Source organism: Pristiophorus japonicus, chromosome 3, assembly GCF_044704955.1.
Source record: "Pristiophorus japonicus isolate sPriJap1 chromosome 3, sPriJap1.hap1, whole genome shotgun sequence".
NCBI classification, from domain to species: Eukaryota; Metazoa; Chordata; class Chondrichthyes; family Pristiophoridae; genus Pristiophorus; species Pristiophorus japonicus.
In genome coordinates, this window is record NC_091979.1 from 162,083,598 (window position 1) to 162,096,775 (window position 13,178).

Below are 13,178 nucleotides of genomic sequence, written 5' to 3' on the forward strand. Positions count from 1 at the left end.
AATACAATTTTGTACACAGTACCTGCCGTGGAGTTCCTGTTTTGTCGCGATATCTGCTTCATGCTTTTCTGCGTGGACATGCAAGCCTGGGCGATGGTGATAACCTTGCTGAGGTCCGGCACCTCCGCAGCCAGCAGCTTACTTAAGATCGCCTCATGGTTGACCCCGATCACGAAAATGTCACATAGCATGTCTTCCAACGCAAGCCAAAATTGGCAAGACCCTGCAAGACATCTCAGGTCGGCAACAAATGCCGCTACATCCTGGCCTTCTGGACGAACATGCGTTTAGAAGCGATATCTGGATATGAGGGTTCCTTCCATGGATTTAAGGTGTTCCCGAGCTAGAGCACACAGTCCTTTTTAATTCTTTTCTGTAGGAAGAGTGGGTGAGAGTAGATTCTTGATGAGTGCATAGATCGTGAGGCCACAGAAGGTGAGAAGAACTGCCCCGCGCTTCTCTGCATCATTGTCTTTGTTTAGGTCATTTGCCATGATCCGTGACATCTCCCCAATCCTCACCCTCATTGAATCTCTCGAGAGTTCCAACAGTACTCGATCTTGCTGTGCTTGACATACATTTGCGTGGTTTCGTATTTGCCTTGTCGCCAGTTGTGGTGTATGAAATGATACAATGAACTCCGTACTGTGAGCCAGTGACTACGTGTAACGTTGTCAGTCTATAGTGGCTTCCAGAAGTGAAAATACAAAGTTGAAGTAGTCCCAGCACGAGCATACCTATGACCCTAGGACCTCCCTCGGTAGTGCCCCTTGTTGGTGGGCAGACCTTATGTACATACATTACACCTTTAATTCCTCTTACTCACTCGACCCTTGGTTCCCTAGCATTTCTGGGATGTTATTTGTGTCCTCTTCCGTGAAGACAGAACTGAAGTTCTGCCATTTGCTTGCTCCCCATTATAAATTCTCCCATTTCTGACTGTAAAGGACCTACATTTGTCTTCACTAATCTTTTTCTTTTTAGGTACTTGTAGAAACTTTTCAAGTCGGTTTTTATGTTCCTTGCAAGTTTACTCTCATACTCTATTTCTCCTCTCTATTTTTTTCACACCATGCAAGTGCCAGGCAATGACCTTCTTCAACAAGAGAGAATCTAACTCTTTCCCCTTGATCGGCAACCTATCCACCAGCTTAAACATTCATTCCCTCCACCACCAGCACAACGAAAAAGATAGATCAGAGTACTTTCTAAATGGTGAAAATGTAGAAGCAGTGGAGGTCTAAAGAGACTTAGGGGTCCAGGTACATAGATCGTTAAAATGACCTGAACGGTACAAAAAATTATCAAAAACGCTAATGGAGTGCTGGTGTTTATATGTAGAGGACTAGAATACAAGGGGTTAGAAGTCATGCTGCAGCTATATAAAGCCCTGGTTAGAGAATACCTAGAATGCTGTGATCAGTTCTGGGCACCACACTTTAGGAAATATATATTGGCCTTGGAGTGAGTGCAGCATAGTTTTCCTAGAATGAAACGTGGACTCTAAGGATTAAATTACGAGGAGAGATTACACAAACTTGTGTTGTATTCCCTGGAATTTAGAAGATTAAGGGATGACTTGATCAAAGTTTTCAAGATATTAAGGGGAACTAATAGGGTAGATAGAAATAAACCATTTCTGCTGGTTGGGGAATTTAGGACTAGGGGACATAGCCTAAATATTAGAGCCAGACCTTTCAGGAGTGAGGTTAGGAAACACTTCTACACGCAAAGTATGGGAGAAGTTTGGAACTCTCTTCTACAAACGGCAGTTAATGCTGAGACAATTGTTGATTTTAAATCTGAGATTAATAGATTTCTGTTAACTAAAGGTATAAGAGATATGGGGCAAAGGTGGGTGTATGGAATTAGGTCACAGATCAGCCATAATCACATTGAATTGAGAAACAGGCTCGAGGGACTAAATAGTCTACCCCTGTTCCTATGTGGCTACCATGTGTACCATCTACATGATGCACTGCAGCAACTCGCCAAGGCTTCTTCAACAGTACCTCCCAAACCCACGACCTCTACCACTTAGAGGGACAAGGGCAGCAGGCGCACAAGAACACAACCACCTTCATGGTTCCCCTCCAAGTCACACACCATCCTGACTTGGAAATATATCATTATTCCTTCATCGTGAGTGGGTCAAAATCCTGGAAATCCCTCCCTAACAGCATTGTGGGAGTATTTTCACCATACGGACTGCAGCAGTTCAAGAAGGTGGCTCACCACCACCTTCGCAAGGATAATTAGGAATTGGCAATAAATGCTGGCCTTGCCAGCGGCACCCACATGCCAGGAATGGATAATTTAAAAATAAATGTTTCTGCTAGCTCGCATAATGGGAGAACTTATCCACATTTGCTGTTTCAGATCATCTTCTATGAGAACAGGAACTTCCAAGGTCGGCACTATGAGTGCACTGGTGACTGTGCTGACCTGCACTCTTACTTCAGCCGCTGTAACTCCATCCGTGTGGAGCGTGACTGGTGGGTGGTGTATGAGAGACCCAATTACATGGGATACCAGTATGTTCTGAGCAGGGGAGACTATCCTGATTACCAACGCTGGATGGGATTCAATGACTGTATCAGATCATGTCACATGTATACTTACGTAAGTTTCTAGAGCTCTGAGTAGATTCCATTAATGAATGTACTCCAAATATGTAAGTATAATTTTGTGGAACTGAAATTTTCGGCGAAGACCAATAATGCAATCTTTGATGCGCACCACTCTACTGTGCTGTGGGCATTAATTCCCATATTATTGGGTGATCAGGGCTATTCAGTGCTTTATGTGAACTATGCATTACAACGAACGCGGGAGTGTAAAATACAAACGGCCTATGCACGTGTTGTACGCAAAGCTTGGTAGATCTCCAAAATTTGGGTAAAATCCTTGTGGACAGCTGACACAGCTTAGACCCTGTCCACCACTCACCACACAGGTCTGACAGTATTTTTTACTGGAGGATGGCCCTCAGCTCCAAAAAAGACCACTCTTCATTACAGAAGTTTCAGCAGTAGCACCACTAAAGCATTTTTATTAAATAGAGCTCATCGGCCTCTTTATCTTGTTTCAGCCATTTCAGCGTCTCTTCAGTAGCAAGAAAACTTTAAGAGCTGCTATGTGCTGGGAGTATTGCACTGATATTTAAAAGTGAAGTACTGTCTGGTGAGATCAAATCTGTGCACATGCAGCGTCTGATGTGATCACACACATCTCTCAGATTCCTGATTTCCCAGTGCACTGGAACTACATCATCAGCCCACATATTTGTATCAATCTGAATAGTTAAAAGCATATTTCCAATTCGCAGTAACAATTTTTTACATTTAAATTTAAAATGAATTATTACAGGTATTGCAGGTACAGTTGACTATTGTAAAAAAACAAAGTAGATGGCGGGGGGGAGCGGAGGGTAATCTTCAAATTATGGCAAGGGCATAAAACTGATGTTGTGAGTTGGGCACCCATTATAGAAACGGCCCAACAGAAAGGAAAATGGGACGATTTGTACGACTGGTAGCCAACACACACTGCCAGTTTAATATTCTAGCGGTAAGTTGCAAATTATGCCCCATGGTTTCAATTTCTTGGCTCCATTTTCAAGTGGTACATCAAATTAATGATTTCCATTTCTTTTTTGTTAACACAGCCTAGGGGAGGTTCCTACAGATTGAAGATTTACGAGAGGCCTGACTTTGGAGGACAGATGATGGAATTCATGGATGACTGTCCATCTGTCTACAATCGTTTCCGTTACCGTGACATTCACTCCTGCCATGTGATGGACGGTTACTGGGCCTTCTATGAACATCCCAACTACATGGGAAGGCAGTATTTCATGAGACCCGGTGAATACAGGAGATTCAGTGATTGGGGCGGCTACAACTCAACTGTTGGCTCCTTCCGCCGTATCATGGATTTCTAAAACATGAATAGTCAATCCATTTTCGCTGTAGGGGTGCTATGATTAAAAATTAAATAAATGCGCTTATAATCTATCCCTGCGTTTAATGCGTCTTTTTAAGACATGTGAAAAGAGCTGACAAATAAATGAAATGTTACTATGTGTGGGAGTTGGAGATGTTACACTGAAACAATACAGGTGTGCTTCTCAAGTGGGGTTAGGTCAAAGACCAAAAATTATAATAGAGACAAGTTTCCCTTTCTTCATAAGAGATCTTGGCTGAGACTGGAAACATTTATCTTGGAAAGACTGCATGTGAATGTTACAAGTGGGATTAGAACTAGCATCTTCCTTGAGACTCTAATGTTTTATTCATGTAGGAGTGATCAAAGTGATAATTCAGTGCACCCTGGTAATCTAACAAACAGAAATGGAGATTACTCCAGCTATCACTAAACCAAACTCCAAATATGTCATGAAAATCTATAAGACATAAAATAAATCATTTATGGGCACATGAAAAATTCCAAACAATTTGGGTCTTTCACCATGGAGTGGGGGAATTTTAGGAATATTAATCAAACTAATTCAAGTTTGGTCCCTATGGCATTGTCTGTTATTTTCAATGAAACTGACAGCTGTGAATTCTTTCAAAGGGAGATTCCTGAAATTACAGAAGAGAAAACCATTTTCCCAAAAAAACAAATATAAAGAGAATGGAGAGAGGGAGAGGGGAGAAAGGAAAATACTGAAACAAGGAGAAAAAGTAGTAGACACGAAAATGAAGAAAAATTAAAAGAGCAAAACATTTTTGAAAAACTGATGGTCACAGACACTCCAATACATTTTGCTATGGAGTTGTAGGATGCAGGTTCAATCCAGTAAATCCCCGTCTAATGATTTCTTCCTGACCCAACAATGGTGGCTTTTGAAGATGGTAATCCATCTATGTATCTCACAGATATAGAAAGATGGAAAATTGGCAGGATGTTCAATGTTCAATTATCTCTCTCACTTCCTGAATGGAATGTACATGTTCAGCTCTCAATTTAATTTGAGTAGAGGAAGCAGGTAGTACCAGGATTATTAATTTTAAATACATATTTGAGGACCTATTATGTTATCAGAATTTCTCAATGACTTACTGATATTCATGTTCTGCTTTTGCATAAGTAACTTTAAAACGACATTATATGCTGGCAAAATGTGTAACTGTAAATACTGGGGTAGAAATTGGTATGCACTGCGCTCGGTTTTTGGGCATAAAATGGGTGCACCTCATACCAATTTAGCAGTGGGACAGCTTGTGCTAAATTGACTCAGGCATTGTTCACACTGCCAAATTTGTGGAGATTTTTTTAGGTGGGCCGGGTCTATTTCACTTCAATATTTGGTTACATTAAATTGTTTACTTAAATTCAGTTAATTAAATAAATCTGGAATAAAAAGCTAGTATCACTAATGGTGCCCATGAAACTACCGGATTGTCATAAAAACCCCAACTGGTTCACTCAAGTCCTTTCGGGAAGGAAACCTGCCGTCCTTACCCCGTCTGGCCTAAATGTGACTCCAGACCCACAGCTATATGGTTGACAATTAACTTCCCTATCAAAAACACTATAAAAAGCTATAATAAGATTTTTTTTAAACGGGCGGATCACCTGGCATCGACCTAACAGCACTGCAGCGGTTCAAGAAGGCAGCTCACCACCACATTCTCAAGGGCAATTAGAGATGGGCAATAAATGCCAGCCTTGCCAGAGATGCCCACATCCTTTGAATGAATAAATATACATTCACTAAAGGGGTGCTGGTTTCAAGTTGTTCAGATAATCCTTCAGACAAACTGCGCACAACTGCGCATAATATTGAGTAAAATCTGCTGATCGGGCAGTCTATTCCCACACATCGACTTGTAGCATCTTCAGGAAGTCCTTAATGAGCAGTTTGAGATCACAGTTCTCCTGAAACTTGAATCACCTTCCCCAAGGCTTGCAAGCGGAAGTTCTCAGTTCTAGAGTTCATCCTTGTAAACAAACTGAAGGAAGAAATGCTATGGTAACTCAATGCAGTATCTCAATAAACATGATCATTTAGAATGCATTACCAAAGTTGCTACACAGAGCAACCCAAGCACCTCTTCCCTTACTGTCTAACAGGCTGTGAATATAATTAAAATTCCAACACTTAAGTTGACATGTAATCCTGGAAGATAAGAGATGTGGGTATATTGACTAAAAAAAATGTGCTGCCAAGCGACAATGTTAGCTTGTGACATTTTTATTTAATTCCTGATTGTGTGTTGTTGATTGCTCACTTTAAACAGCCCCAATGGACAGATGATTAGAAACAGATTGTTACTGAATGTGTATTATACATAAAAATGGCCCAGAAATTGCGGTTGGAGGCTTCCTTCAGGCGGATGCCTCCGACCAAATTTTTTTTTACAAAAGTACCTGGTGGTCCCGGAGGAACGTAGACCTGCGTCCAAGGCCTCCATTCGCCGTCCAACATATGGGCCCCCGTGTTCCAGGAGCGTATGTGCAGCCAGGGATCACGTGGGCCGGACTAACCAATGAAAATGGAATATCTCCATTCACAGGAATGCTGATCCCCGTTTGCTGATATCCAAAAAGCACAGAAACGTTTTAAATAAATAGGAAACACTTCACATATTTAAAATTAATTACAATTGAATTTAATTAAATGTTTTAAACAAAAAATTCTTTTTTTGAATTTTTTAAATATATTTTAATAGGGGTAAATGTAAACTTACCTTAATGGGCAGGGTTTTTAATATAAAAATTATTAATAATATTTTATTTTTCTATCTTTTAAAACTCTTACACTGGTAAAAGCAGGCCAGACGCTTGCTTTTACCAGCTGTAAGAGTTAGAAGGACATTCGCTGGGCAAGAGTTGGGCAAAGAGCCCAAATCTCTGCCTGCGAATGTCCTTCTCCCGGAGATGCATGCGACCTATCAAAAGACATTTTGACAGTTCACAAGTGTCAGTTCTTGGTGCATGCACATCACTCACCTGGAGAGGCCACATTTTATGGTCCAATAGACTGGAACAAATGACCCTGCCTTCCCTTATCTCTCAGGCTCCATGAAGCCATTTCCACAGTGCTCAAAATAATGGCAGCTGTGAGAACCAGAGACAGAAATTCAACTGCATCATCAGAACTAACAGTGACACGTGGAATTGGAGATCACTTACTCCATTCTATCTGATTCACAAGTATCACTGATTTCAGTCAGGTGCCTTGGAGCTGTAGCGGAAGAAAGTATGGGATATTGTGATTCTTCCTCTTTCTCCGGGTCAAGATCTGCAGCATGACAGAGGCTGGCACTCTGTCCAAAAGAAAATTATGTTCAACATGTACCATAAAAGTGTGAACATAAGAATATAACAACATAGGAAATAGGAGCAGGAGTAGGCCATTTGACCCCTCGAGCCTGCTCCACCATTCAATAAGATCATGGCTGATCTGATCATGGACTCAGTTCTACTTCCCTGCCTGCTCCCCTTAATCCTTTATTCCCTCATCGCTCAAAACTGTGTCTAGATTCAATGTAAATATATTCAATGACCCAGCTTCCACAGCTCTGTGGGGCAGAGAATTCCATAGATTTATAACCCTCTGAGAGAAGAAATTCCTCCCTATCTCAGTTTTAAATGGCGGCCCCTTATTCTAAGACTATGTCCCCTAGTTTTAGTTTCCCCTATGAGTGGAAATATCCTCTCTGCATCCACCTTGTCGAGTGCCTCATTATCTTATATGTTTCAATAAGATCATCTCTGATTCTTCTGAACTCCAATGAGTTTCGGCCCAACCTACTCAACCTATCTTCATAAGTCAATCCCCTCATCTCCGGAATCAACTTAGTGAACCTTCTCTGAACAGCCTCCAATGCAAGTATATCCTTCCTTAAATACGGAGACCAAAACTGCATGCAGTACTCTAGATGTGACCTCACCAATACCCTGTAGCAGAACTTCTCTGCTTTTATACTCTATATCCCCCTTGCAATAAAGGCCAACATTCCATTTGCCTTCCTGATTACTTACTGTACCTGCACACTCAATTTTTGTGTTTCATGCACAATGACGCCCAGGTCCCTCTGTACTGCAACACTTTGCAATTTTTCTCCATTTAAATTCTAATTTGCTTTTCTATTTTTTCTGCCAAAGTGGATAAACTTACATTTTCCCACATTATACTCCATCTACCAGATTTTTGCCCACTCATCATCATCATCATAGGCAGTCCCTCGGAATCAAGGAAGACTTGCTTCCACTCCCAAAGTGAGTTCTTTGATGGCTGAACAGTCTGATATGAGAGCCACAGAACCTGTTACAGGTGGGACAGGCATTCGTCGGAGGAAGGGGTCGGTAGGACTGGTTTGCCGTGCGCTCCTTCTGCTGCCTGCGCCTGGTCTCCTCATGCTCCTTGCATCGAGACTCAAAGAGCTCAATGCCCTCCCGGATGGACTTTCTCCACCTCGGGCGGTCTGCGGCCAGGGTCTCCCAGGTGTCAGTGGTGATGTTGCACTTTACCAGGGAGGCTTTGAGGGTGTCCTTATAATGTTTCCGCTGTCCTCCTTTGGCTCGTTTACCATGAAGGAGCTCTGCATAAAGTATTTGCTTAGGGAGTCTCGTATCTGTGGCCTGCCCAGTGAAGCTGATCGAGTGTGGTCAGTGCTTCAATACTGGGGATGTTAGCCTGGTCAAGGACACTGATGTTGGTGTGCCTGTCCTCCCAGGAGATTTGCAGGATCGTTGGTGATATATCTCCAGCGACTTGAGGTGCCTTCTGTACATCGTCTATGCCTCAGACCCATACAGAAGGGCAGATATTACTACAGCCCTGTAGACCATGAGTTTGGTGGTAGATTTGAGGGCCTGGTCTTCAAACACTTTTTTCCACAGGCGGCCGAAGGCTGCGCTGGCACACTGGAGGCGATCTGAATCTCCGCATCAATGTCTGCCTTTGTTGATAAGAGGCTCCTGAGATATGGGAAATGGTCCACGTTGTCCAGGGCCACGCCGTGGATCTTGATGATTGGAGGGCAGTGTTGTGCGGCGGTGACAGGCTGGTGGAGGACCTTTGTCTTATGGATGTTAAGCGTAAGGCCCATGCTTTCAAATGCCTCAATGAATACATTGACTGTATCCTGGAGTTCAGCCTCTGAATGTGCACAGACGCAGGCGTCGTCCGCATACTGCAGCTCAACGACAGAGGTTGAGGTGATCTTGGACCTGTCCTGGAGGTGGCGTAGGTTAACCAGCTTCCCACTGGTTCTGTAGTTTAATTCCACTCCAGCAGGGAGCTTGTGGATTGTGAGGTGGAGCATGGCGGCGAGGATTGTGAGGTGCAGCATGGCGGCGAGGAAGATTAAGAAGAGGATTGGAGCGATAACGCAGTCCTGTTTGACCCCAGTCCGGACGTGAATTGGGTCTGTAATGGATCCGTTGGTAAGGATCACGGCCTACATGTCATCGTGAAGCAGGCGAAGGATGTTGACATCCGAAATGGAGGAGGACGCTCCATAGACCCTCACGGTTGACAGTGTCAAAGGCCTTTGTAAGATTGAAAAAGGCCATGTATAAGGGCTGGCGCTGCTCCCTGCATTTTTCCGGCAACTGGAGAGCTGCCCCGTAGGGGATGAAATCCACACTGTGATTCTGGGAGGAGCTCCTCGGCTACAGGGAGAAGACGATCAAGGAGAACTCAAGCGACAACTTTCCCACTGGCTGAAAGCAGGGAGATTCCCCTGTAGTTGCCGCAGTCGGACTTCACCCCTTTTTAAAAATGGTCCCGATCACTGCGTCTCTGAGATCTCCCAGCATGCTCTCCTCCCTCCAGATGAGAGAGATGAGGTCATGTATCCGCGCCAACAGCGCCTCTCCACCATATTTTTGCGCCTCAGCAAGGATTCTATTCGCACCCGTAGCCTTGTTATTCTTAAGCTGTTTTATGGCTTTGCCAACTTCATGCAACATTGGAGTTTTGCTGAGTTGATGGTGGGTGGCGTGCTGCGGGATGGAATCGAGAATACTTGAGTCAAAGGCAGAGACTTGATTGAGGAGATCTTCACAGTGCTCCTTCCATCGGGCCTCGGTGTCCTTGATGAGTGTTTCCCTGTTCTTGGCCAGGAGTGGTGATATGTCCTTACAATACAGTATAAATGCACACGAGGCCCATACTTGAGAGAAGGTCACTCTGTGACCAGTTACCTTTATTACCAAGACCTCAAGTGATGAAGGTGGGTGGAGCTTCCCCTTTTATACCTGAAAGCCCAGGTTAGGAGTGTCTCGCACAAGTTCACCCCTTGTGGTCAATGTTCTCAAGGTGTACAACTTAGGTCAGCTTATGCCTGGGTTACAATGACAGTTGAATACATGACATCACCTCCCCCGCCAAAGTCTTATTGGGATCACAGGTTAAGTCTCTCTGGTGGTTAACGCTCCCTTGTAGAGCGCCTGAGTTGGGGCTCCGGTTGTTGGGCGCTGGCCTGAGTGTCTGCTGTTTGCGGTGCCTCAGGCCTGTCTGGACTGCCCACAGTGACTGGGCTCTCCTCCACTTGGTTCCGGTGTTCGGTCACCTGTGGTGGAGTAAACGCTACGTCGTGTTCTTCCTCTGCTTCTTCTATGGGGTTGCACAACCTCCTTTTAGTTTGATTCACGTGTTTGCGGCAGATTTGTCCATTGGTAAGTTTAACGACCAAAACCCTATTCCACTCTTTGGCAATCACAGTGCCTGAAAGCCATTTGTGCCCTGCAGCATAATTAAGGATAAAAACAGGGTCATTGACATCAATACATCGCGCCCTCGCATTCCTGTCATGGTAGACACATTGTGACTGACGCCTGCTCTCAACAATTTCTTTCATAGTAGGGGGTATAAGGGATAACCTGGTTTTGAGCATCCTTTTCATTAGCAGCCCTGCAGATGGAACCCCTGTGAGCGAGTGTGGTCGGGATCTATTGGCCAACAGGAGGCGTGATAAGTGGCTTTGTAGGGAACCCACTTGGATTCTGAGCAGCCCCGTTGGATTATCTGCACTGCTAGTTCCGGCTGGCCGTTTGAGGCCGGCTTGAACGGTGCCGTTCTGACATGGTTGATTCCATTGCCTGCCATGAAGTCCTGGAATTCAGTGCTTGTGAAGCACGGGCCATTGTCGCTGACCAAGACATCCGGTAGACCATGGGAGGCGAACATTGCCCGTAGACTTTCTACCGTGGCAGAGGATGTGCTTGAATTTAAAATGGCACACTCAATCCATTTGGAGTAGGCGTCTACTACAACCAAAAACCTTTTTCCCATGAAAGGACCTGCGTAGTCCACATGGATGCGTGACCATGGCTTGGCGGGCCAGGATCAGGGGATAAGGGGGGCTTCCCTGGGTGCGTTACCCAGCTGAGCACATGTAGCGAGTTGGTCTTACCGCAGGTGAAGGGTCCACAGCCAGATAGGGAATGGAAGACCAGCAGGAAGAGCAGTGTAAGGAAGGTAGTGCAGGGGTCCCCTGCGGTCATCCCCCTGCAAAACAGATACACCGCTTTGAGTACTGTTGAGGGGGGTGACTCATCAGGGGAGGGCAGCAGCAGCCAGGTTCATGGCACCGTGGCTGGCTCTGCTGCACAGGAGGGCAGGAAAAAGAGTGGGAGAGCGATAGTGATAGGGGATTCAAATGTAAGGGGAATAGATAGGCGTTTCTGCGGCCGCAACCGAGACTCCAGGATGGTATGTTGCCTCCCTGGTGCAAGGGTCAAGGATGTCTCGGAGCGGGTGCAGGACATTCTGAAAAGGGAGGGTGAACAGCCAGTTGTCGTGGTGCACATTGGTACCAACGATATAGGTAAAAAAAGGGATGAGGTCCTACGAGACTAATTTAAGGAGCTAGGAGCTAAATTAAAAAGTAAGACCTCAAAAGTAGTAATGTCGGGATTGCTATCAGTGCCACGAGCTAGTCAGAGTAGGAATCGCAGGATAGCTCACATGAATACGTGGCTTGAGCAGTGGTGCAGCAGAGAGGGATTCACATTCCTGGGGCATTGGAACCGGTTCTGGGGGAGGTGGGACCAGTACAAACCAGACGGTCTGCACCTAGGCAGGACTGGAACCAATGTCCGAGGGAGGAGTGTTTGCCAGTGCTGTTGGGGAGGAGTTAAACTAATATGGCAGGGGGATGGGAACCAATGCAGGGAGACAGAGGGAAACAAAATGGAGACAGAAGCAAAAGACAGAAGGAGATGAGTAAAACTGGAGGGCAGAGAAACCCAAGGCAAAAAATAAAAAGGGCTACTGTACAGCGAAATTCTAAAGGGTCAAAGTTTAATAAAAAGGCAAACCTGAAAGCTCGGTACCTCAATGCGAGGAGTATTCGGAACCCAGGAGAGGGCTCTGAGCTAGTTAGAATGGGTGAGAGCTCAGATGAACAGGACCCCAAGAAAGAATGCAAAAGGCAGGAGGCAACAGAGCAGAGTAGCACTGGGGTAAGTGTAAACCACAAGGTGTTAGGAAGGGACAATATGTATGAATATAAAGGGGCTGCAGGAGGGGTCAAAACTAAAAATCATGGTTTAAAAACTAGTATTAAAACACTCTACCTAAACGCACGCAGCATTCGAAATAAAGTAAATGAGTTGAACGGCACAAATCATTACAAATGGCTATGATTTGGTGGCCATTACAGAAACGTGGTTGCAGGGTGGCCAAGACTGGGAATTAAACATACGGGTTATCTTGACAATTTGGAAAGATAGACAAGAAAGGAAAGGAGGTGGGGTAGCTCTGTTAAAAAGGATGATATCAGGGCAGTTGTGAGAGATGATATTGGCTCTAATGAACAAAATGTTGAATCATTGTGGGTGGAGATTGGAGATAGTAAGGGGAAAAAGTCACTGGTGGGTGTAGTTTATAGGCCCTCAAATAATAACTTCATGGTGGGGTGGACAATAATCAAGGGAATAATGGAGGCATGTGAAAAAGGAACAGCAGTAATCATGGGGAATTTTAACCTACATATTGATTGTTCAAATCAAATCGCACGGGGTAGCCTTGAGGAGGAATTCATAGAATGCATACGGGATTGTTTCTTAGAACAGTATGTTACAGAACCTACAAGGGAGTAAGCTATCTTAGATCTGGTCCTGTGTAATGAGACAGGAATAATAAACGATCTGCTAGTAAAAGATCCTCTCGGAATGAGTGATCACAGTATGGTTGAATTTGTAATACAGATTGA

At 44.5% G+C, this 13,178-nt stretch overlaps 1 protein-coding gene across 1 annotated transcript in view; it reads left to right on the plus strand.

The window, feature by feature from the left end:
* LOC139259970 (gamma-crystallin S-1-like) overlaps positions 1 to 4,006 on the plus strand; it is a 68,000-nt gene extending 63,994 nt beyond the window's left edge. The window contains exons 3-4 of the mRNA XM_070875982.1: positions 2,380 to 2,622; positions 3,668 to 4,006. Coding sequence (XP_070732083.1) covers positions 2,380 to 2,622; positions 3,668 to 3,943 — 519 coding nt within the window. The 3' untranslated portion in view covers positions 3,944 to 4,006. The remainder of the gene's footprint in view (positions 1 to 2,379; positions 2,623 to 3,667) is intronic.
* Positions 4,007 to 13,178: the final 9,172 nt, after the last annotated feature.